This window comes from Mobula hypostoma, chromosome 27, assembly GCF_963921235.1.
Source record: "Mobula hypostoma chromosome 27, sMobHyp1.1, whole genome shotgun sequence".
Taxonomy (NCBI): domain Eukaryota; kingdom Metazoa; phylum Chordata; class Chondrichthyes; order Myliobatiformes; family Myliobatidae; genus Mobula; species Mobula hypostoma.
The window spans coordinates 31,379,246-31,405,427 of NC_086123.1; the positions used below are offsets into that span (position 1 = coordinate 31,379,246).

At 44.7% G+C, this 26,182-nt stretch overlaps 2 protein-coding genes across 7 annotated transcripts in view; one reads left to right on the top strand and one right to left on the bottom strand.

Moving 5' to 3' along the window:
- Nucleotides 1-19,299, top strand: part of pla2g3 (phospholipase A2 group III) — a 58,636-nt gene extending 39,337 nt beyond the window's left edge. The window contains exon 7 of the mRNA XM_063034501.1: nt 18,776-19,299. Within this exon, the coding sequence (XP_062890571.1) occupies nt 18,776-18,959 (184 nt within the window). The 3' untranslated portion in view covers nt 18,960-19,299. The remainder of the gene's footprint in view (nt 1-18,775) is intronic.
- inpp5jb (inositol polyphosphate-5-phosphatase Jb) overlaps nt 1-26,182 on the bottom strand; it is a 111,566-nt gene that overhangs the window by 10,313 nt on the left and 75,071 nt on the right. For all 6 annotated transcript variants that reach the window (XM_063034499.1, XM_063034494.1, XM_063034495.1 and 3 more), the window contains 7 exons: nt 23,881-23,997; nt 20,575-20,750; nt 17,842-17,953; nt 10,529-10,638; nt 7,159-7,375; nt 5,900-6,037; nt 1,389-1,472 (listed from right to left, as the gene is read on the bottom strand). In XM_063034499.1, the coding sequence (XP_062890569.1) occupies nt 1,389-1,472; nt 5,900-6,037; nt 7,159-7,375; nt 10,529-10,638; nt 17,842-17,953; nt 20,575-20,750; nt 23,881-23,997 (954 nt within the window). The remainder of the gene's footprint in view (nt 1-1,388; nt 1,473-5,899; nt 6,038-7,158; nt 7,376-10,528; nt 10,639-17,841; nt 17,954-20,574; nt 20,751-23,880; nt 23,998-26,182) is intronic.

Here is a 26,182-nt window from a genome sequence, read left to right on the forward strand (position 1 = left end):
CTTCCTGTGTGGAGGGCCAAGATGAATACCAATGCTCTGCAGGGACAGCTTCTCTATTTTGTTGCCGCCATTGCGTTGCTATGGCAGTGAAGTCAGGTAAGGGGTACGTGGACGTTGGTGTAGCAAGATGGTTGGGTTGAGTTGTTCTCCGATCTTGGCAACCCATCTGCAAACGTTCCGTCACCATACGAGGAGACATCATCAGTGCGCTGTTCATTTGTGGCATGTCTTCCGAATGCTTGGCCTTCACATACTTCTCAATCAGCTAATTGGTTGTCATTACAGCAAATCAATTGTGACGTAGGGAAGGGGTCTCGTCGCTGATTAGATGTGTGGCGAACTCTGTGCGTTGACTGGAATTTTGCCCGCCTTGGCTTATAAATGGTTCATAGTCTCTTCCTTGCCTCTACCCATGAAGATCAAGAGGGGCACAAATTCGACTGGTGAGAGTCACGGCGCAAGCAAACACGTGGCATACAAGAGAATTCCTAGGAGCGTGGTTTTCCGCAAGCAATTCTATAAACAGACATGTAGACCTCAATCCCATTTATAAGCCAATGGGGGCAAATTCCAGACAACGCACAGAGATCGCCACACAGCCAATCAGCAAGGAGACACCCTCCCTATATCACAATTGAGTTTCCGCAATGCTGACCAGTCAGCTGATGAGTATATAAAGGCCAAGCATTCACAAGTGAGCTGTGCACTGATGATGCTGCCTCGTATGATGATAAAACGTTTGCAAAGATCAGAGAACAGCTCAACCCGTCAACCTCCTGAGCTACACATTTTCTGAGTTATTTTCAACATATGTAAGATGCAAATGTTAATAAATTAGTGAACTAATTAATCCTTGCTTATATAGACAAGAGCTACGCAAATATATTTTGATCCCCATCAAGGTACTGCTCAGTTTAGATATGGATTCCAATTTGTCCCAAAAAAAACCAAGAAGAGCAGCCTTAGATTATAAATCGATATAGCCAATTCGATAGCAAATGATGGCAATTTTGTGCAGGTAACATCTCACCCATTGAAACTGGTGTGAGATCGAGCAAGCTTGGTTTGGTTTGTATCCTTACAGTCAGCAGAGAGAGAGGAGACTTGCATCTAAACACAGAAACACACAGAGTTTAAGACTTGGGAAGAACATAGTTAAAAGACAAGGCATGTCAAGGTTTACTCTGAAGTGGTCATGATCACATGCACCCGTCCCTGGTCCTAGTTTCCTGTATCACACATTTTATTTTAATCCAATATCTTTTGGAGAGCTGTTAATGTTTTTGTCTCAACCACTAACCATTGCTCAGACAATCAAACTTTGATCTGTGACGAAAGCATCTCACCACTCAGTTTCCCAGGGGAATGACTTACTGGGCAATATTTACCTGATAACATTGTTTGTCTGAATCAACTTCATCGTGCTTTGCCCAGACGTATGTTATGTAATCTTTGTGATGCTTAAAGCCAACCTGTGAACATGAATAGGAAAAAAAAGCAAAAGAGATCTGTTGTTTAAACCCATTAATCTCTCTATTCCCTCTACTAGTGACCAAACCAAGAGCCATATTGAATCTAGACAAGGAAAAGCCTCGAACCACCACCCAAGTGGTAGCAACTCAAATTTATTGTCAGTTAACTATGAACATGTCTATAACATATATATCCATATAATATATGTAGAAGCAAGACAACATTTCTCCAAACCAGGGTGTAAAGCATAGTAATGCACAACACATATTACACCTGATAACTTATGAAGGTAAGGATAAAATCTAGAGATGAATCACACAGAAATAACAAACTATAAATAAAAAGGCATCTGTTAGTCTTGCGAGACCATGGATCTGCGCCTGGAAAGTCTTCACTCTCCAGGGCGCAGGCCTGGGCAAGGTTGTATGGAAGACTGGCAGTTGCCCATGCTGCAAGTCTCCCCTCTTCACAACACCGATGTTGTCCAAGGGAAGGGCATTAGGACCCATACGGCTTGTCACCAGTGTCGTCGCAGAGCAATGTGTGATTAAGTGCCTTGCTCAAGGACACAACACGTTGCCTCAGCTGGGGCTCAAACTCACGACCTTCAGGTCGCTAGTCCAATGCCTTAACCACTTGGCCACGTGCCCACTGAACAAACTAAAACGCATTAATTAAATATTGTAAGGTACGGAACAGATTAACCAGTGATACTTTGAAAGTGATGCGGCAGGGAGTGCAGAAGCCAAATGGCCTGAGGGAAAAAACAGTCTCCCATCCTGACCGTTCTTGTTTTTATGCCGCGGATGGTAGGAAGTCAAAGAGGATGCTGGATGGATGGGTGGGACCCTTAATAGTACTAAGGGTCCTGTGTATACAATGCTTCTGATAAATGTCTCCAATGGATGGTAGAGAGACCCCTATTTCAGAATCCAATCACTGAAACAGGAATTTCATTGGAAGTTTCTCCGGACGCACAAACGTTCACCACCAGACATTCAAAGCCCTTATTTATTTTTATTATTTTATTGAGACACAGCACGGAATAGGCCCCTCGAGCCGCAGTAAATTTATTATCAAAGTGCATATAAGAGTACTGTGCAAAAGTCTTAGGCACCATAGCAATGTATATGCGCCCTTTTTAGCACAGTCCTGTGGGTCACCTTGATATTCATTTTCCTCCAGGCATTCACAGTAGAATGGAGAAATATGATAGAATACGTGAAAAACTACACAGGCTGACAATGTGCAAAAGACGACAAAACTGTAAATAGAGATATAGATAGATAGATTAAACAAACAAACAAAAAAGGCTCAGAACATGAGTTGTAGAGTCCTTGAAAGTGATCCCACAGGTTGTGGAGTCAGTTCACAGTTGAGTTGAGTGGATTGGCTGATAGAATTCAGACAGTTTGGTGACAGGATTCCATGGAGTGGGAGGACAAAACCTTGTTATTTTTCCACCACTCCAAAGTAACATTTGATCACACATTCACCTCAAGGCTAAAGGATACCAATTCCAACTACAGACCTTCCAAAGGTGCCCTTAAAATAAGCTTAAGAAGCCTGTATCTCTATACAAAGTTCAAAGTAAATTTATTTTCAAAGAACGTATAGGTCACTATATACAACCTTGAGATTCATTTTCTTGAGGGCATACTCAATAAATCCACAATAGAATAATAACCTTAACAGAATCAGTAAAAGACTGCATCCACTTGGCCATTCAACCAGAGTGCAGAAGACAACAAACTACAAATACAAAAAGAAGAACTAATAATAATAAATAAATACGCCATAAATCGTGAGAACATGAGATAAAGAGTCCTTGAAAATGAATCCATTGGTTGTGGAACTGGTGAAAACAAAAGATCCCACAGCAGGGAAGTTCACCATTCCTAAATAAAGACACATGGTATTTGTGGGATTTTGTGTGGAAATGGGTGTAGTATTATACCTGTGACTATCCTTGAAGCACTTCATTGGTTGAAAATTTTGGGACATCTCCACGTCAGAAAATGAATGTTGTTTCCATCAGTCTCCTTGACTGACCACTTTTGTCTCACAGTCTGATGTTGATGATGAAGATGGGAATCCTTCAGCGCCCTACCACGGCAGACAAGCCCGCTCCCAATGCGCGCTGAATTGTGCTCAGCTACAGCACAACATGCGAAACCTTTGAGGTTGATCAGGGAGACTCTCAAATGTTTTCTTGGGTTGTCAGGGCAAAGAGTGAGGTGAACAGAGCTTGTCACCAACAGATACACCAACTTACAAGAGCAACAAAAACAAAAGGACCAATAGCAAATAAATTGTATAATACGTGTATCTTACTGTCATTCTTGAATAAGACTGTAAGGCCATTATATCCGCCTGTTACATTTCTTTTTGCTGTCTCTGATAATAGTTTTATTAAGGATCCCGCCTATCCATCCAGCACCCCTTTTGACTTTTCTACCATCAGAATGGAGACTCTGATGCACAAAGACAAGAACAGTCAGGGTGGGAAACAGCTTCTTCCCTCAGGCCATTAGGCTTCTGAACTCCCTGCCTTTGAAGTGTCACCGGTTAATCTGTTCCGTACCTTCCAAATATTTAATTTACGCACTTTATTTTTTATTTCTGCATGATTCACCTGTAGATTTTATCCTTACCTTAAGTTATTGTGTACTACTGTGCTTTACATTCTGGTTCGGAGAAACATTGCCTCCTTTCTATTTACCTTATATGGTTAAATACGTTATATACACACATATAGTTAAATGACAATAAACTGGACTTGAGACTTGAGATACTATTACATTGCAAAATCAGTATTTGTTTTGAATTGAAAAGTCAAGGTTATCCCCGACTGCTTCCAATTGTTGGTCTCACATGGGATAGTTGCCCATGACAGAGTTGTGTTCAGGTTACTGGATGTTAGATTTATGGGGCAGAAGCCAGTCAAAACTTCGAATATCGCTTTGGGGTTCGGATGGGAATAATACCATTGAAGATTCAAGATGTAGGCTGAGTTCAAACTGTCAGTAATCGCGCTGGCTCTTCTGAGCAGAATTTTGAGTCTGCAGAACAGGAGCCAAGGTTCTGTCGCCCACATGGGCTCCATCTGCTTTTCCATGCAAGAAAGACAGACAGGATTTTGCTTGTGTAGTATCTTTCATGTCCTTCATGGGATGTCCAGGAGCATGTTAGATCTGGTCCTTAAAACACAGCTGTGAGGTCAGAAATGGGGCAGCTTGTGCTCTTGTTGAAACAAAAGATGGCACTTCCAACACAATATTCTCAAATTTCAATCAAGATTTCTGAACTTGTGGAGAGGAGAGAGAGCACCACCATCTGACCACAAGTCTTCCACTGTGTGCTCTCCCTACGTCAGATCTGCCTGTCTTTGATCACCTCTCCAGTCCTTGCAAATTCAGCTCAATTGCTATTGAGTTTGATTGCAGGGAGGGAAGCTGCATTATATCCTAGTGAAATTAGTTATATCGAGCTTCTTCAAAGATTGCTCAGACATGACTCTGCACTCCGAGGGGATTGTAACAATTCCATTTGCTAAAACGCTCGGTTCATTCGAAGAAACTGTGCGGAGGGAAGGGGATATGGGTTGTTGGTCAAATCTCAATTGAAAGCTGAGGCTTATTCCCAGTCACTGATAACACTTCCACTTGCAATTTTTGTTTCATATTTCCTCAGCAAGTGAAGAGAGAAGAAGAGCCCTTCCATCTGTCCCATTTACTTAACTTATAACTCTCGATTTTTCTTTTATCACTAAATTTAAGTATTATAGGATTACCAGAACCCAGAGGAACATGTAATCTTATAAAATAGTGGCAGCTTTCACTTATTTTCTCAGTCATACCTGCCCTCAAGGGCTTGTCCAGACACACACAACACCCACCACTACTTCATTTGTAGTGCTTCTACCATAAACAGGACACCCGTGAGAGAAGGGCAAAGATATATGCAGTGTTCTGACAGAATCATTCTCTTCTTCATCCTCGATAAATCTAAGTCAAATGCATGAGAGTGTTGGCATCGATCACGTCAACAGGTTGTTGAATTTATGCTTAGGAGAGTGGGGCTGGAGGAGGCAGCAGTGCTTTGAATCTCAGCACTGAGCAGCTTTACTTGGCCAGCTGGGAGTCAAACCGCGTCCCACATGCCACTGGAGTTGAACAAAGGGCAGAATGGAGAACGAGGTTAGAATTCGGACAGCTGAGACAACAATAATTAATCTGGGCTAGTTCACTGCTCCTGTACAAGATCCTGGATTCTGGAAATGTGAGGCAGGAGTGTAAAATACTATCAGCTTTGCCGTGTTACTCTGCTCCCTCACACACCTCTTAAACCCCGAGGATGCAGGTCTGAACATCTTACAGAGAGCAGCCTGGCACTGAGCTTCAATTTCTGACTGTGAAGGGCTGACCTTGTACAAGCCAAGCCAGTCCCACGAACTCTTGGCGAAGGAGTCTGCCATCCTGTAGCGGACCACCGCATCCGAGGCCTTGTTCCATTCATCCTCCACCTGCAGCTGAATCAACGGAGCCTGAAGTTTCTGGGCAAACTGCAGATAGGAAAAACAGACAGAAATTGGAGCTCTGAGTATTCAGGGTGCAGGCTAACCGTGATCAGCTCCATGAGTAGATTAATTAGTGAAAAATTAGATTAGGATAGACTAATTGTCATTTACATCAGGGAGCAATTAAATTCCTTGTTTGCTTGAAGCTCAAAAAGTAAACAGTATACACGGTCATAATAGAAACAACAGTGATGAGTCCAAAACTGAAGCACAAAGTCTAGTATAATTTGAAACAGTGTAAAAAGTGACAATAGGATAATTGCTGAGAGAGGGAGAGTTAAACCTAATTCAATATTTCCAGGTGATAATCAATTCTGGTCCCCTTATATATTAAATGCAAGACAGAAGTACACCCAGCGTTCACTTTATCAGGAACCCGGTGTGGTTTTCTGTTGCTGTGGCCTATCGACTTCACAGTTTGATGTGTTGTGTGTTCAGAGATGTTCTTCTGCCCACCCCACTGTTGTAATGTGTAGTTATTTGAGTTACTGTCGCTCTCCTGTCAGCTTGAACCAATCTGGCCATTCTCCTCTGACCTCTCATTAACAAGGCATTTTGTCTACGGAACTGCCACTCTCTGGGTGTTTTTTTTTTTGGTTTTACACACCATTCTCTGTAAACTCTAGAGCAAGGGTTCCCAACCTCTTTTATGCCACGGACCCCTACCATTAACCGAGCGGTCCACGGACCCCAGGTCGCAAACCCTTGCTCTAGAAACTGTTATGTGTGAAAATCCCAGGAGATCAGCAGCATCAGGCACCAGCAATCGTTCCACGGTCAAAGTCACTGAGATCACACTTCTCCCCCATTCCGATGTTTGGTCTGGACCTCTTGACCATGCCTGCATGCTTTTATGTATTGAGCTGCTGCCGCATGATTGGCTGATGAGATATTTGCATTGATGAGCACGTGTACAGGTCTACCTAACAAAGTAGCCACTGTGTGTGTAGGAAACAGAAACTCTTCTGAGCAAGACCACTACACATCTGAAATTTCAATGGAACTAACATCTATATATCAGCTCAACGGCAGATGAAGATCTTGTGTCCCTATTCCAGTCCTCTCCCCCACACTGTTCCAAGGTTTGTTTCTCAGCAATGACCCACCTTCAAGCAGAAAATGGCAGTAACGGGTTTGTGGTCGCTGATGAGGTACTCCATGTGACTACGGTAGGCATGCTGGAACACCTCAATGTGGCTGCTTTTGCTGGCTGGAGAGTTATTCCTCGCCAATAACGGGGAATTCTGCAATGAGTCGTAGCAGTCAGACACTTTCACCCTCCAGAGAATCCGATCTGTCCAGGCAGGCTTGCGCTTCTTAGAACTAGGAACCATCAGAAAATTACAACAGTAAAATGAAAGCATACTGCAGCCATGGTGATGCTGTGCACGAAGCCAGGCCTCTCCAGAGACAGACAACAGTCAAGAAATTTGCTATGGATTTGTGCTGCATAATATCTTCCAAGGTAAAGATAGAGAGGGAAAACATCCCTCACCCTCCAGTCTTCTTCTATTCCCCACTCTGGCCTTATACCTTTCCTCAGCTGCCCATCACATCCCCCGGGTCCCTTTCTCCTATCAGATTCCTTCATCTCCAGCCCTTTACCTTTCCAACCCACCTGGCTTCACCTATCACCTTCCAGTTATCCTCCTTCCCCTCCTCCCACCTTTTTAATCCTGGCATCTTCCCCCTTCCTTCTCAGACCTGAAAAAGGGTCTCGGCCTGAAATGTCGACTGTACTTTCATTTCCATAGACGCTGCCTGACCTGCTGAGTTCCTCCAGCACAGGTGTGCAGTGCTAGCTGGAGCGCACCAGAGCGCGTCCGGCACATCTTTAAGAAAAAAGCCGAAATAAACAAGCTAATTAATTAGGTGCCGCCCAGGGTGATTTGAGTATCTCAGAAACTGCTGATCTCCTGAGATTTTTACACACAACAGACTCTGGAGTTTACAAAGAATGGTGCCAAAAACAAAAAAAAATCCAGTGAGTGGCTGTTATGTGAGCAAAAACATCTTGTTAAATCCACTCGCTCGATGTTTTTTTGTTTTTGGCACCATTCTTTGTAAACTCCAGAGTCTGTTGTGAGTAAAAATCCCAGGAGATCGGCAGTTTCTGAGATACTCAAATCACCCTGGGCGGCACCTAATTAGTTAGCTTCTTTATTTCGGCTTTTTCCTTAAAGATGTGCCGGACGCGCACCGGTGCGCTCCAGCTAGCACTGCACCCCTGCCCCAGCATTGCTTTCGATTTCCAGCATTTGCAGGATTTCTCATGTTAAAGATAGAAGATTCCCATCCCCTAAAGGATGTGTGTGAATTAATTGGGTTCTTATATCTGTAATAGTCACGATTACTGACATCAGTTCTTTAATTAATTCCAGGTTTACCTAATTAACTGAATTTAAATTCCCTCACTGCCCTTAAGGGATTTCAATCTTGGTCTCCTGAGCATTAGGCCAGACCCAGATTGTAACCCTTCTGCTTCTGTCTTATTAGCTAAAGAACGGCATCGATAGTGACACAAGAGATTCTGCAAATGCTGGAAATCCAGTGCAACACACACAGAATGCTGGAGAAACTCATCAGGTCAAGCAGCATCTATGGAGAGGAATAAAGAGCCAGCATTTTGAGCCAAGTCCTGATGAAGGGTCTCGGCCCGAAACATCAACTGTTTATTCATTTCCGTAGATGCTGCCTGACTTGCTAAGTTCCTCCAGCATTTTGTGTGTCTTACACCAGATAGAGAAGATCTGATAGATAGGGTAGACAGCTGGTATATTTTTCCCACAGTAGAAATATCTCACACCATTCATTTCATTCACTATGTGCTGTGTCATATGACATGGGTGATCATGGTCTTTCCATGACCATGATTGTTCTTGGTAAATTTTTCTACAGACGTAGTTTGCCATTGCCTTCTTCTGGGCAGTGTCTGTACAAGATGGGTGACTCTAGCTATTATCAAGAGATTGTCTGTCTGGCATCAGTGGTCGCATAACCAGGACTTGTGACGTGCACCGGCTGCTCATACGACCATCCACCACCTGCTCCCATGACTTCACGCAACCCTGATCGGGGGCTAAGCAGATGCTACACCTTGCCCAAAGGGTGACCTGCAGGCTAGCGGAGGGAAGGAGTGTCCTACACCTTCTTTGATAGAGACGTATCTCCACCCTGCCACCCAAGTCTCATACCATAGGTCATGAATTTAAGGTCGGAAGAGAAGCAAGGGGCAAGTTTATGTTATACAGAGAGGGATGGGTTCCTGGAATGCACTGCTAGGGATTATAGTGTTGGGAAATGAGATGTAGGTGCTCAAGAGGACCTTATTAGGTAGGCATAAGAATGTGCAGAGAATGGAGGGTTAAGGACATTGTGTAGGCAGAGGGATTACTTTAGTGTTTTAGTCAGGTACTTTGATAGAAGGAATAAAGGCAAAGGTTATTTTCTAAATGGCTAGTGAATTCAGAAATCTGAGTACAAGGGAACTTGGGAGTCCTAGTGCAGGATTCCCTAAAGATTAACGTGTAGGTTGAGTTGGTGGTAAGAAAGGCAAATACAATGTTGGTATCCATTTCAAGAGGACTAGAATATAAAAGAAAGTCTGTAAGGTGTTGGTTAGACTGTATTTGAAGTATTATGAGCAGTTTCGGACCCCATATCTAAGAAAAGATGCGCTGGCAGTAGAGAGGGTTCAGAGGAAGTTTACCAGAATGATCCCAGCAATTAAAGGGTTATCATACATGGAGTGTTTGAAGGCTTTGGGCCAGTATTCGCTGGAGTTTAGAAGAATGAGGGGAGCACCTCATTAAAACTTACCTAATTTTGATAGGCCCTAGATAAAGTGGACATGGAGAGGATGTTTCCAATAGTGGGACAGTCTATGACTACAGTGCACAGCCTTAGAAGGATGTACTTTTAGAACAGAAATGAGGAGAAATTTCCATATCCAGAGGGTGGTGAATCTGTGGAATTCATTGCCACATATGGCTGTGGAGACCAAATCCTTGGGTATATTTCAAATGGAGGTTGACGGGCTCTCGATTAGCCAGGGTGTCAAAGGTTACAGGAGGAAGGTAGGAGAATGGGGTTGGGAGGGAGATTAAATTAGCCATGATTGAATGGTGAAGCAGACTTGATGGGCCAAATGGCCTAATTTCTGCTCCTATCATTTATGGTCTTAACCCCCATTGAAATATAGGTGCCATTTTAGATACGGTAGGAGTCCAGTGACGATTCAATAGACTGATTCCTGTGATGGAGTGTATATTGGTATAGTTTTAAATCCATCACCTGGTAGATGAGATTTGCTAAGGTCTCCCATTCTGTATGAGGAGTAACCAAATACAATTAGTTAAGCTGCACGATCAATGGGTATTCAAACTTCTACAATCTAATGACTTTCCAAACTGAAGGTCAACGCAAATAAAAAAACATCCCATGTGTCACAAGCAGAGAAGGTCGGCGCAGTCCTACCTGGTGTCAAATGTGTTTGTGCCCACGTCGTATTTGTACGTTGGCCTGAAGTTGAGAGGTCCCTCCTGAAATCCGTTTAGTGCAGGCTCAATCACCTTTGCAATGTTCAACTGACAAAAGACAAGTAGTATTGTTAATAAGCTGGGTACTGACCAGGGCAAGCAAATTATTTCAACATCAATTGACAAATGTCAACCTCGGCTCAATCTCACCTCTATATTAGAAGGTGGTGGGTCCTAATAAACACATAATCAAGTCTAATTCTCAATATTGAGCAAGGAGGTGTTGTTGGAGATGGTGGACTATCAGAGGAGCAACGAAAACAAAGCTGACATTCTAGGTAACTGACCTGAAACGCTAACTGGTTCTCTCCCTGCAGATGCTGCCTGACCTGTTGGATACTTCCAGCAAAGTTTGATTTTCATTCGTTTTCCAGATTAAGCAGTGGTTCAGTTTTGTTCCACTGGATTTATGGTTTCTTCAAATCTGATGTGCTCACGTTAGACGTAAAGAACTTAAAACCAGAAATATTCAATCAATAGACTTGAACAAATAAAAAATGCGCCAACCCATCAATCTGAACTCTCACTGTTGTTCTGACCCTACGGACTATGTGGTCTCCTCATCTTCCTCTTTTATTTTACTTCTTCAACTTTGGAGAGGATATTAAGAGATATTTTAAATAGCCAGTCTTTAACTGGAAGGCAATGATAGGCAGACACTGGATTCTGAATTACTTCAATCAATATGTTTGCTTCATCCCGACTTATTTTGCTGCACCACCCTTATAACTTTGAACAAATAATTATTTTTTATAAACTTAATTTGATCAAATGCACAGAGGGCAGTCTACACCTCTGCTGGAAAAATAGCTGATTTACTGAATAGAAACACACAGAGACTGCTCAGAACCGATGTGACCAGGAGAGGGCGCTATGAACTCAGGACCAATGGAAGGCTCCAAGAGCATAAGGAAGGCCATTCAGTTCTTATTCTGTCAAAGCAATAGATCTCCAACCTGAAAACCATTGCTTATGTTTTTCTACAATCCTGTGATTCATTTTACATCCAGAAATCATATATATGACTGAGCATCCACAGACTTCTAGTGTAGAGAATTCCGAAGAATTCACCACCTTCAGCTTGTAGAAACTTCTCACCATTTCAGTCCTGAATAACCTACCCTTGTTTTAAGACCGCGAACTCCTTCTGGTCTCCTCAAGGGAAACATATTGCCGATATCTGCCCTATCAAGACCTCGCAGTATTTTGTTTCTTGGCCTTCGAAACTCCAGAGAACATTCAATCTCTCGTCATATGCCAAGCCTGCTATCCTAGGAACGAATCCACACTCCAAATGTGGCAAATATGTCCTTTTATTTGCATAAAAAGACTAAAAGTTCACACATTCCAGGTGTTGTAGTCTCACCAAGCACTAAGCCCTATGTAAGTGTAACAAGACATTTTTATACTTGTATTCAAATCCTCTTGCAATAAAAGGCACCATACCATTTGTCTTCCATTTGATAAATCTACACATTAACTTTTAATTGTAATTGTAGACGCACTCTCAAGTCCTTTTGAACATCAACATTTTTCAATCTCTCACAATTTTAAATTAATTTAAAAACTGTAAACCATACAGTATTTGGTTTTCTCCCATCGGTATTAACCTCACACATTTCCACACTGTGCGCTGTCTTCCACATTGATAGCCATCATTTCACTTATCCAACTACATACTCTTGAGCAACACACATAAATCGCTGGAGGAACTCAGCAGGCCAAGCAGCATCTATGGAAAAGAGCAAACAGTTCATGTTTCAGGCCTTCGAGACCCTTCATCAGGATGAAGACCCTTCGTCCAGATGAAGGGTCTCAGCCCGAAATGTCAACTGTTTACTCTTTTCCATAGATGCTGCCTGACCTGCTGAGTTCCTCCAGCATTTTGTGTGTGTTGCTTTGGATTCCAACATCTACGGATGTTTTCTGGTTTGTGAGGTATTCTTGAGGATCTTTTGTTTTTCCCTCACTATTCACATTCCCACATCATTTCATTCCATCAGCAAACTTGGAAATGTTACGCATCAGTCACCTCAGCCAAACTGCTGACATACTGTGAATATTTGTGACCAAGGCACCAGATCTGTGGTTTAAAGGATTCAAAGTACATTTATTATCAAAGTATTATGCAGTATACAACATTAAGATTCGCCTTCCCACAGACAGCCACAAAACAAAAAAGAACCATGGAACCTGGTCAAAGAAAAAAAAACATCAACCCCCCCCCCACACCCCCACATGCAAAAAAACAACCCATGCAAACGGCAACAGAAAAACAAGCAAAAAACACAGAATATAAAGCACAAAGTCAAAAGGTAGACTTCAGTTCAGCTCAGCGGTTCTTATTTGCAGGCTGCCCTGATTTAAAATCACCCAAACCAGTGACAAAAAAAGGAGCAACAACAAAAGCTAGAAACTCATCAAACCGTGAATCAGAGTCCACAATCCACAAACTGTTGATTAAACTTTGTTCCAGTGCCATCCTCTGACAGCATCAAAGGAGGGAGGGAGGGAGAGGGGGGGAGAGGGGGGGAGAGGGGGTAGAAGGGGGGGAGGAGGAGAGGGGGGAGGAGGAGAGGGGGAGAGAGGGGGAGATGGGGAGAGAGGGAGAGACACACACGCACGCAGACACCTTCGTCCGAAAGCAGTGAGCGAGAGGCTGGTAGATGGCGCGGAACACTCACTCACCCTCCACACCGGCCTTGACGATTTCAACCTTCCTCGGGGCTTCGGTCACCGAGATCGGTCGTGGGCCCGCGCCCTGCCGCCACGCTTCTTAGCCTCCATGTTGCACACTTCTCTCACAGCTTCGTGGATCCGTGTAAATGGGTGCTTGATGGTCAATGTGGACTCAGTGATCCGACGGACCTGCTTCCAAACTGGAGGACTCTATGAATCTGCCGCAGATGAGCTGGTGAGGTCTGCTTCTTCCACCACTTCTGTATGCCCCAGTACATTAATAAAATTTTCTCAATACTATTTCTGAATTCTCCTCCACTCTGAGCAGTCTCAGGACAGAGAGGCCAAAATGCCAATGGGGATGTTTCATTTCTTCATCCAGGCTTTGACTTGTTCCTTGAATTTCTTTTCCCAGCTTGCCTGCAATATCTTCACATTCCCAAATTTAGGACAGAGTGTCAACCAGTCTGATGTTTGGCGACACATCGTGGCCTGCGCTGTGTAGTAAACTGAGTGTAATTACGACCTTCAGTGTTGGAGACGTTGACCTGGACAAGGACACTGCGATTGGTTTGCTTGTTCTGCCAGTGAGGGGTACTTGCTCACAGCCCATTACGCCTCTGGCATTTAGGGCAGCAGTGAAGGTCCTACATCTCTGTCTGTCCTTGCCCATCTTCTCTACTGTGCCCCAGGTAGAGTTCAGGATCCTCATTTCTGCCTCTGTGGTACGGTGCCCAGTTGTCTTTGGTCTCCCGCGTTTCCTCTGCCCTTCAAGGGTCCAGTGAAGTCCTGTATTGATGATGGAGTTGGCCCTCTCTTCTCACCACATGGCCAATCCATCTCCAACATTTCCCCATGACAATTGTGGACACATCCTCTTGATGACACCAAAGGAGTAGGGCATATTGGAGATCTTTCTTGGCGGGAAAATACAGAGGGTCACGTCATGGAATGACAACAGCTGGGAGCATATTGCCTCTAATTCTGTACAGCCAGTTCCACGAACTCACTGCAGGGGGTGCTCACAACTCACTGGTCCGGGATAGTCAAACTGAGTGCCCATCTCTTCCTTCATCACAAACAGCGCTTTCAGAGTGAAGATGAATGACTTACTCCCATTCCAGATCTGTAGACCCTGAGAGTTGCTGATGAGGCCAACGTGGGACCCGCATACACTGCTGTACTTGGGCAAGTACTGGCTTGTTTGGCTAGGGAGTTGGTGCTATCCATCCTCCGTACTCCCGGCGACGGGAGTTGAGGCTCTCAATGTCAACCTGGGTGCTACTACTCCAATTTGAATAATCGTCGGCCAGGGATTCCAGTGGGCTGCTGGGGATGTGACACTTGTTCAGGGTTTGAAAACAGGCTTGAACATTTTTGTTAACCTTCCATCCACCTATAATTTCTTGATGGTATTGGAATGAAACGTTTCAGGATTGAAACATTAAGCATGTAAACAAATGCCCTCATTGGGAGATGATGTTTAACATGGGTTTGCATATCAGAGAATATAGAGCTCAGAATAGAATGCATAGTATGGGACCTTCATCCCCCGATGTTGTGCCGACCTCTTAATCTACGCTGATCAATTTAACCCTTCCTTCCCCATAGTCCTCCAGCGCGGCAGCGCAGTGGTTAGTCAAACGCTTTACAGTACAGGCAGCCTGGGTTCAATTCCCGCCGCTGCCTGTAAGGAGTTTGTACGTTCTCCCCGTGACTGCGTGGGTTTCCTCCGGGTGCTCCGGTTTCCTCCCACAGCCCAAAGACGTACCGGTCGGTAGGCTCATTGGTCATTGTAAATTGTCCAGTGACTTGGCTAGCATTAAATTGGGGGGGAGGGGTTGCTGGGTGGTGTGGCTTGAAGGGCCAGAAGGGCCTACCCTGAGCTGTATCTCAATAAATTTTTAAAAATCCATGTGTCTATCTAGGAGTCTCTTAAACTTCCCTGCTGCATCTGCCTCCACCACCACCTCTGGCAGTGCGTTCCACACCTACCACTCTCTGTGTAAAAAAACTACTTATGACATCGCCCCTATCGTTTCCTCCAATCACCTTAAAATTATGCATTCCTCGTCATATTAGCCACTTCCATCCTGGGCATAATCTCTCTCGCGTCCTGCATTTAGACTTCAGGGATTATACAGGGTAAGTATCAACAGATTTATTAATGATGAATGGGTTTTTTAAAAAATGTCCAGAACAGGAGGATAACTTCTCTGCACTTTGAAATACCACCTTGGAATGGGCTCTGTGCACCGGAGAGCGCCAAAGCATCACTAGATGGAAGTACGTGCTCAGTGCAGGAGGGTGTTACGTTATGTAACTCCAAAACCTTCAACTAATTGAAAGCCAAACGATGGAGCCCAGGAAAGCTAATGTACTCTGTTTTCACGCATCACGTGGTAGCGTCGTGACACGTGCAACTCACGTGTTTTTTTTTACATATAACCCATAACGAGTTATTTAAACAAATAAAGAATGCTTAATCAAGGACATATTTGATTTGCCCAGCTAATACAATGAACTGATTCTGAGGCCTTGGGCCTGCTCTGGGCTGCTCCAAAGATTCAGATCCAAGGACTCCGTTTGGTTCGGAATGCTGTTGCTGTCGATCGCTTCCATTGTTTGCATGATTTGTTGTTTTTTTTCTCTGTGCTCACTGGGGGTTGGTCTTTATTTTTTTTATTGGGTTCTTTCGGGTTTCTTGCTTTGCGGCTGCCCGTAAGCAAACAAATCTCAAGGCTGTATAATTTATACGTTCTTTGATAATAAATGCAATTTGAGTCTTTGATTTGCAATGTTACTCAAATATTAAATAGTAAATACACAACAGAGGACATGCCTGCTGACTGGACATCAAGGGCTGAGAGAGCAAGAACATGCACTGGCAAATTCCTGTGTGCAGTTCAAAGAAAGACTCAGTTTGATCGAGTACCAGCTGCACATGAAGTTAGGGACCCTCAGGGTGGACAGCCTGCGGCACGGCTGAGGGGCAGGCACACATTAAAGAAAGGGAGGAAACTAATGGCAAAGGAGGTCTCAACCACTCTTAAAACACCCTGCACCTGAATGTTTTTGCACTGGCTCACTCCTTATTTCAAATTTCCACCCCTGCGGTCTGCTCATTCCAGTTTGGCAGGCAGATGGAGAGCTTTCTGTTCGGTCTCAAGACACCTGAATTTTATCACTCTGCATTTCCCAAGATGGCTGTGTTGTCATGACAACACACCTGCTGATCAGGCCCCATTTCCTCAGGCAATGACAAAATGAGTAGCTGAATATCCATGATGGATTTAACTGAGGTAAAGCTGGGCCAAGAACACAGAGAGGACAGATTGTATGGTATTTATCATTAACTCTCAGTACAGACCCGCTTGTCACTGTCCTGCCCCACAAAGTGGAGCTCTGTGGTCCTGCTGTTATAAGCAACACTAATATTCTGGAATCAACACTTATCGCTTGTCCTGACTGGGGGAAAATAAACAGCTGCAGCAACCCTCAGCATTCACACAGTGAGACAATGCGTCGACATGCGAGAAGAGGACCATTTCTGCTTTTTGTTTTAATTTTTATTATTGCCTAGTACTCACTGTTCAGGAACCTGTGAATTTGTTCATTTGCTATCCTTGTTTTTAAACCTGACCATTTCTCTCTTCCCCTTCCGAATAAACACACACAGCGCTGCTTTTTCTCACCCGTTTCTCGCTGCGCTTTTTTTAAAAACTCGAACGTCTCGCTGTGTTTCAACAGGTAGGTAGCCATCTTGGGATCGTTTTAAAACTTACTCATCACCACTATCATGTTTTGTAACTCCAAAACATAAAATTAATTTAACGAAAAAGATGGAGAGTCTGAAATGCGAGTCTAAGTTAGTTTTTACTTTAAGCGAAGGTGTGCATGTATCACGTGGTAGCGACATGACGTGTGACATTCACATACTTCGTACATTTAACTGTAATAAATTATTTAAACCACAAAGAACGCTGAATCAAACAATACATTTACAGTATTAATCAAACATTACTGATAAATTAAATACACAACAGTATCCCATGTTCCAGGCTGGAGTGAAACTTGGACCTTGAAGTGAAATGTTATCCTCATTTGAGCCACGTGTTTTCTGGACATAAAGATACCCTTGCTGAATTTAGAGAGGGCTTTTATCTTAACGATGGCCTGGTGCTGGTTGTGACACCTGAAAGAACGGACCGGTGGCACAATGGCAGGCAGAGAGCACTGCTCCCTCATGGTTCCAGCCTCTTCGGGCAACAGGACTGGAGGTGCTGCCTTTGTCGAGTTTGCCTATTCCCCGTATTGTTGTCCCCTGGGTGCTCTGGATCCCTCTGCGCTGACTGGCTCATTAATTGGTTATTGTAAATAGCCCCTTGTGTAGGTGTGTGGTGGGAGAATTGACCGGAGTTGGTCGGCAGGGGAGTGATAATAGGTTAAAGGGAAATGTGGGGGAGTAGTGTTGATGGGATTGCTCTGAGAACCAGCATAGACTCAATGGGCTGAATGGCTTCCTTCCACGTCCTGACAAGATACAAGAAATGCCCATGCCATTGACCATACCTGGTCCTTCTCCCACAGCATACCCAACTTGTTCTTCTCAATGGCATTTTTGATGAAGCGAATATCATACTGCTCAATCCGAAAGTTCAGGTCACCGAACCAGAAGACAATGCTGTATAGAAACACAAAAGAGTGACAGCCAACAAGAAGGAGAGTTACGTTTTCATCCCAACCCATTCCCACACCTCTCTGAATCTGAAAGCTCTTCTTCTTTTTGACCCTCACAGCCCTTCGCTCGCTTTTTCTGTGACTGGAAGGGAGCCCAGATCAGAGGCTCCCAATCTGTCTTGTACGCCGTAGACCATTACCATTAAGCAAGAGGTCCGTAGACTCCAGGTGGAAACCCCTGGCCCAGATCACTTTCTCAGCAGGTGTCTGCAGCTGCACATCCTTCACCATTCATTATTTTCCTGCGCTTGCTGAGTGGCAGGTCCAACAGCTCCCTCTGCAATCCAACTCCTTCCCTTGTTGAGAGCAAATCACCCCACAAGGAAGCAACTTCACCAAAAGCCTCCATAGCGACCACCTCCTTCAACAGCAGCCAGACCTCCTTACTCTACTCTACTCTACTCTTGCTCTCGCAAAGCTCTGCAGGTGTACCATTCTGACTGGTTGTGTCATCGGCGGGTTTGGAGGCTCCAATGCAAAAGGTGCAGAGATCATACAATACACTCAGCCCGTTCCATCTCAGTCACAACCCTCCCCAGCATCGAGGACATCTTCAAAAGGCAGCATCCATCATTAAGGACCATCATCATCCAGAACATGCCCCCTTCTCATGATTACCATCAGGGAGGAGGTGGACATACAGTCAATGTTTAGGAATAGCTTCTTTCCTTCCGCTGTCAGATTTCTGAACGGCCCATAAACCCATGAACAGTACCTCGCCATGCTGGTCTCCTTTTCTACCATTTATCTATCTATCTTATTTCAGGGTCAAAGCGCTCAGCAGAGATGGTGCTCGGTGTCGGAGGGCTGGTCGGAGGCTCGGAGTTTTCGGACGGACTCAAGAGTCGGCTGTGGTCGGGTGCTTCCAGGGTGCTGCATTGGCAAGTTTGTGGCGCTGGAAGCTCATGGCAGGGAGAGTTTTTTTTTTCTTCCTTCTACCGTCTGCGTGAGATGATGGGAATTTCGAGAGACTTTGAGACTTTTCACCGTGCCCATGGTCTGTTCTTCATCAAATTATGGTATTGCTTTGCACTGTTGTAACTATATGTTATAATTATGTGGTTTTTGTCAGTTTTTCAGTCGGTTTGTCCTGTGTTTCTGTGATATCATTCTGGAGAAACATTGTATCATTTCTTAATGCATGCATTACTAAATGACAATAAAAGAGGACCGGGTGTCCTCATAATCTAATCTAAAAAAAATCTAATCTAAATATTTCTTATACTAATCCTTTTATGTAATGCCCTCTGCCATCTGATTTCTGAATGGACACTGAACTCATGAACACTACCTCACTGCCACACACACAAAATGCTGGAGGAACTCAGCAGGCCAAGCAGCATCTATGGAAAAGAGTGCAGTTGACGTTTCGGGTCGAGACCCTTCGGCAGGACCCAACCCAGAATGTCAACTGTACTCGTTTCCACAGATGCTGCCTGGCCTGCTGAGATCCTCCAGCGTTCTGTGTGTTTCGCTTGGATTTCCAGCACCTACAGATTTTCTCTTGTTTGTGATTGGAACATTACCTCACTACTTTGTTTTAATTTCTATTTTTGCACTACTTATTTAACAGATGATTCAGTGCTGTTAGCTGAAACTGAGGATGAGTTACTCAGAATAGTAGGTAAGATAAATGCTGAAGGAGAACGATTTGGAATGAAAATAAATGCTGCAAAGATGAAGATGATGGTAGTATCACGGAAGAAAGAATTCCCCAAAATCAGTATCAAAATTAACGGCGTAGGCATAGAGCAAGTCAAGAAGTTTGTGTACTTGGGACAGATGGTCACAGAGGATGAGAAATGTGATACAGAATTAGACAAAGAATTGAGATTGCAAGATCAACGTTCTGGAGCCTGAGTGAGTGACAATGCTATGTGGCAAGAGGCTGGACTTTGGGCTGTGTTGTAGAATTTGGAAATGCTACGTCTGGAGCAGTCTGTTGTATGGAGTCGAATCGTGGACCTTATGCAAGGAAGCGCAACGACGACTGGAGGCATTTGAAATGTGGTGTTTAAGGAGAATGCAGGAAATGAGATGGGTGATGAAGGTCAGTAATATGGAAGTGTTGAAGAGAGCGAGGAGAGAAAAGGAGTTGCTGAAGAATGTGCAGAAAAGGAAGCTGGAATATGCTGGGCACTTGTTAAGAGGTGGTGGACTGCAGAAATTGTTATTGGAAGGAATGATAGAAGGAAAGAGGGAAAGAGGAAGGCAGCGAACCAATTGGTACGATAATGTGAGGCAATGGACTGGGTTGAGTTATGCTGAGGCCAGAAAAAGAGCGCAAGATCGAAGAAGATGGAGGTGCATAGCCACCAACCCTGGATTCGGGACGGCACCCACTGACTGACTGACTGATTTAACTATTATATAGAAATAAATATATATATGTGTGTATGTATATATACTGACTGTAATTTGCAGTTTTTTTCTATATTAATGCATTTTACGGCTGCTGCAAAACAACAAATCCCATGACATACGTCAGTGATAACAACTCTAGTTCGTCTCCTCGAAGGCTGGAGGCTGCTGCCCAGAACGCAAGGCGGCAGAACCCATACTCACTCATGGTCGAGGACTCCACTGGCGGCGGGGCCATTAAACTGCTGCAGCTGCAGGATGCTCTCAAAGTCGTCCATCCGCTGCTCCGAGTTCTCCATGTGAGCCGGCAAGTGGCAATTGAGGAAACAAATCATGTGGCCGCTCAGAGACAGCCTGGCGCTGACCGCTCCCTTATTCCCCTGTTGCACAACAATGGAGAGCACGGTCACTGACATCCACGCTTCTGAGGGGCACCATACTCTCACATTCGGCGGGCAGGACACAGGGACAGCCACACCTCATCAGTTCAGGGCAGGAGGCAGAAAGAGACGGGCATCTCTGAAATAACTGAAACAGGTTCCTGCGGCTCCAAGGGGTGAATCGTCAAGGCTAATGAACACAGGTGGTAAAAGTAAACTCCTCTACCCTACAGGAGCTATTGATTCCTTTGCCTCTAAAATACTTGGGGCCTAGTATCTATTCCCAACAGGAGTGGAATTCACTGAGCTTATCAGGTGGTGTTCCAGGGCTGGCTACGACTGTCTCCTAGGAGTTGGGAAGGCAGCTTCAGGTGGAAAAATGGTTCCCCGCCCCCCCAACCCCAAATGTGCATTTCTAATTGCATGTAAATTAAAGTCTGTCACGAGCCTTGTGGCCCATCAGGCCAGTGCTTATGCCAGTTTCTGTGGCGTGAAGCAACTGAGAGTATGAGACTACCCCTCCGCCCCCCGGATAGTACGCCAGTCTATCGTGAGGTTAACCCCCAGCATTTTTGCCGGTACCCATTCTCAGCTGGGTAGACTGGAGCAATGTGTGGTTAAGTGCCTTGCTCAAGGCACTGCCCCGGCCGAGGTTCGAACCCACGACCTTCAGATCGCTAGTCAAACAGCCTAACCCACTTGGCCACGCGCCACACTGCGTGTAAATAGAGCTCTAATTAGTCAGTGTTCATCTGTGTCAAAATCAAGGTCAAGTTTATGGTCACAAGCACATGTACAACGGAAAACTTCCTTGCAGCACTATCATAAGCACACAACATTAGGAACACAACATTCACAACAGCATAAATTACACAAAAGTAAACACTAGCCTCCCCAGTATCCAGGACATCTTTAAAAAGCGTCACCTCAAAAAGGCAGCATCCGTCATTAGGAGCCCCCACCATCCAGGCCGTGCCTTGTTCTCACTGATACCATCAGGGACAAGATACAGAAGCCTGAAGGCACACACTCAGCGATTCAGAAACAGCTTCCTCCCCTCTGGCATCAGGTTTCTGAATGGACATTGAACCCATGAACACCACCTCACTACTTTCTAATTTCTATTTTTGCACTATTTATTTATTTTACCTATTTTGTGTGTGTGTGTGTGTGTGTGTACGTACACTTACTGTAATTCATGGTATTTTTCATTTCTTATGTACTGCATTGTACTGCCGCCACAAAGACAACAAATTTCCCGACGTATGCCGGTGATATTAAACCTGATTCTGATTCTGAAGAAAGGACATAATCAGAACACAATAAAAGACCACGATAGTGCTGAGTGGTCACCGTGCTCATCGTATTGCAGCACTGAGGTGATTAAGGTTCAAGAACTGAACGGTTGAAGGGAAGTAGCTGTTCCTGAACCTGGCGGTGTGGACTTCAGGCTTCTATACCTCCTGCCCAAGTGGTCACTGTGAGAAGGCGTGGCCCGGGTGGTGGACGACTTTGATGATAGATGTGTTCCATCCAGGCATGACAAGACAGAGTCATAGATGATTAGATACAGTCAGGGGTTCCTTGCCTGGGGTCCATGGACCACTCAGTTAGGGGTAGGGGCCCATGGCATAAAAAAGGTTGAGAACCCCTCAGTTACAGGATTATGGGAACAATTTCCTTCCAGAACAAAATGAATTTTAGAATGAAATTAATGTATACAAACACCCTCACAGTCATCAGTGAAAACACAGGAACACAGATATGTGCACCATCAAAGGTATATGGGCATAATAGCTCAGGGTATGATCAAATACATAGGGACAAAAGAGGACAGGACATGAATCCAATTAAGCATATACATATAAGGGAAGCACGGTAGCCTAGTGGTTAGCACAACACTTTACAGTATAGGCAACCCCGGTTCAATTCCCAGTAAGGAGTTTCCGTGACTGCGTGGGTTTCCTCCAGGTGCTCTGGTTTCCTCCCACAGTCCAAAGACGTACTGGTTGGTAGGTTAATTGGTCATTGGAAATTGTCCCATGATTAGGGTAGGGTTAAAACGGGGGATTGCTGGGCAGCGTGGCTCGAAGGGCAGGAAGAGCCTATTCCGCGCTGTATCTCGGTAAATAAATAAATATGTATGGACACAGGTGAGCAAAGACACAGAACATAAACACAGTCAAGATCAGTTGTACAGAACATGACATACATTGCTCCAATCAAACCTTCCCTCAGTAAGTTCAATGTAGTGTACACAGCATTGTCAAGTGTGCATCACAGAATAGATTAATCGACTGCAAACAGTAATTAGTGCCTAGGTTCATCTTCACATGCCTGCATAACGAGCTGCTTCTTATGTCAAATGGCAGCAGAACAATGCTGGCAGGATGTGAATGAGCAGGTATCATGAGTGCCACAAAAAATGAATGGTTATCACAGTGTAGGGTGATTACTGAGATCCCGATGCTTTCTAATCTCTGCCTGTGCTGACAGCAGAATGAACATGTTTCTGAGATCCCTCATGGCTCTAAAGGAGCTGATGTTATTGTATACTGCGGCAGGATGGGGTGGGAGGGTACAATGTATATTTTAGGAACTGCTGCCTTGCTGGTGCTTGTCATCTGTGCTGAAGTCACAGTCAGTGAAATGTAAACAAAGCCCTTTACCTCCTGGTAACCTACACTTGGTTTTTAGCTTATAGCAGATTTGTGATTGGGCCTACGTTTAGGCTTCTACAACATAGCTCATTTGGTAACAGAGCACTTCATGCCCAGTTCCGGACAGGTCAGGTACAATGCTGATCTATTTGAATTAGAGTTGCCCTGACCTCAAGAGGGCGCTGTTCTCAATTTATGGTCCTGAGGATCAGCTTTGTTGTGATGCCCTCAGGATAGACTAGCCTGCTCTTCTTGCTGTCATATCACACGTGGTTGGTCAAGAAATTGAGGACATTTTGGCCCCAATGAACCTTGGAGAGGCAGAATCTCCAAGGTTGAAGGATAAATAAGGGAGTAGAAGCACCAGCAAGGAGTAATGGTATAGTGGTCACCACAGCAACATTTGTTTGAATGATTTTAGTTCACTCCCTCCAAAGAAAATATCTATCCACAGTGATTTTGAAGCTTACCCAGTATCCACCAAGACCCGTCCTGGTGCAGTCTGTCTGGATGTCCTGCAGGCTTGGCAGGAGGTAGTATTTGGCAAACACTAAGAGCAGTTGCCCCTGCATCCTCTCAGAGGTCACCTGGGCCAGGAGAAAATCAGGGCTAGTTTTAGGCCTTAGCAACATTAGTTAAAGTTCTATTACAAAAACACCACCAATCATTTCATCTAACATGGAAGTATTACTGGTACAGAGCAGGACTGGCACTTATAAAAGCACCTTCCACCCAGCCATGCGATGTTCTACGAGCCTTCAGTATTCAGAGCAGTGTGGGTTAGACCAAAAGACTAGGTGTAGAGCCAAAGAGACAAGAGGAGGAACAACATTTAGTCAAAGGGGTGGTTTTCAAGAAGGCAGAGTACTGGTTATAAAGGAATTTGAAAATTCAGGACAACACACACAAAATGCTGGAGGAACTCAGCAGGCCAGACGGCAGCTATGGATAGGAGTGAACAGTCAATGCTTCGGGCCGAGACAGTTCCTCAGGACTGGAAAGAAAGGGGAAAAGTCAGAGTAGGAAGGTGTTGAGGGGGGGTGGAGGAGGAAGGGAGGAAGAGGTACACGGTGGCAGGTGATTGGTGAAACCGGGAGAGGGGGAGGAGATGAAGTAAAGAGCTGAGAAGTTGATTGGTGAAAGAGGTAAAGGGCTGGAGAAGGGGGAATCTGAAGGAGAGAACACAAGGCCATGGAAGAAAGGGAAGGGGGAGAGGCACCAGAGGGAGGTGATGGGCAGGAAAGAAGAGAAGGTGTGAGAGGGAAACAACAATGGGGAATGGTGAAGGGGGGGGGGGGGGCGTGCAGGACAATTACCAGAGGTTCGAGAAATCGATGTTCATACCATCAGGTTGGAGGCTACCCAGACGGAATATAAAGTGTTGCTCCTCCAACCTGAGCGTGGCCTCTTTGCAGCAGTGTGGAGGTCTGAGAGGTAGTCGAAGGCAAAATTGGAAATAATCATGTGAAGGGAGGAAATTATTGAGAGGCTGGGATAAGCGGGGAAAAAAAGAGTTCTGAAGGCAGAGTCTGGGAGCAGAATTTTGGATGAGACAGAGTTTACATACTAGACTTTCTCCATCTTTCCCTGGCTTTCTCATCCCTCCCTTATCCTCAGAGATTTGTCCTTCATCCACTCACTGTCTCGTTCACATGCCCGCAATATCACCATTCTACACAAGGTGTCTGTTCCTACATTTAAAATAAATTGATGAACTCGTTACATGTGGGCTCTATTGGAGAGCCAACGTTATTGGCCATCACCGCGAAAGCAGGAACAAGTCACCCACTTGGTGTGAGCCTAGACATACCTCGGACAGCCAGTGATACGTTTCTGTCTCTGAAGACATTAGTTTGGGTTTTTATGACAATCCAACCATTTCCACGCCACATAAACTGACAACATTTTATTGACATTTTTTAAAATGAGATTCAAGTACTAAAGTGCTAGGGTGAGGTTTGATATTTTAGTCTACAGCACTGAAATACTATGTTAATGTTTAAGCAGACCATCAGGGTGACCTGGTTCCAATCTGGTTTGGTAGGCTCTGAGGTGGTTGACTAGGCCAACAGATGGTGGGGAAGTCAGGTGGTCCAGTTCTTGCATCATTTGCGCTAAGCTCCTGATGTTTGAATAATCCTCAAATCATTCTGAATGCTCCCTCTCCCAGTGAGAGTGTTGTACTTCTTTTTAAGAGAGTAATCCTGGAACCTTTTCCTCTGTTCATCCTTACGGTGACTGAGCTCCACACAAAGTTGTCTGTTTCAGAAATATGCAGCTGAGGAGTGATGCACTATCAATTACTCCAAAAGACCTAGATACATGGTTTACCACAGGGAGGCAAAAAACGTGACCTGCCGACCAGTGCGGACTGAGTCCGGTTAGAGTCTCCGGGTTGTGTTGTTGGTGGGGAGAGGGTGCTGATTCACCATCAATCATTCTGCCAGTGGATTGAAAGGGCCTTGCAAAGACCACGTAAGTGATCACCTAACTGGTTGCAACGCTGTCTGGTATGGAGGGTGCGAGGGACATTCCACTGGATCAAAATTAGCTGCAGAAGTTGTACACTCAGTCAGCTCCATCATGGGCACTAGCCTCCACTGCATCTTCAAGGAGTGATGCCTCAAAGAGGTGGAATCCATCATTAAGGACCCCCATCACACAGGACGTAGGTTCAATGTACATTCAAAAATCGGATGGCAGAGGGGAAGAAGCTGTTCCTGAATCAGTGAGTGTGTGCCTTCAGGCTCCTGTATCTCCTCCCTGATGGTA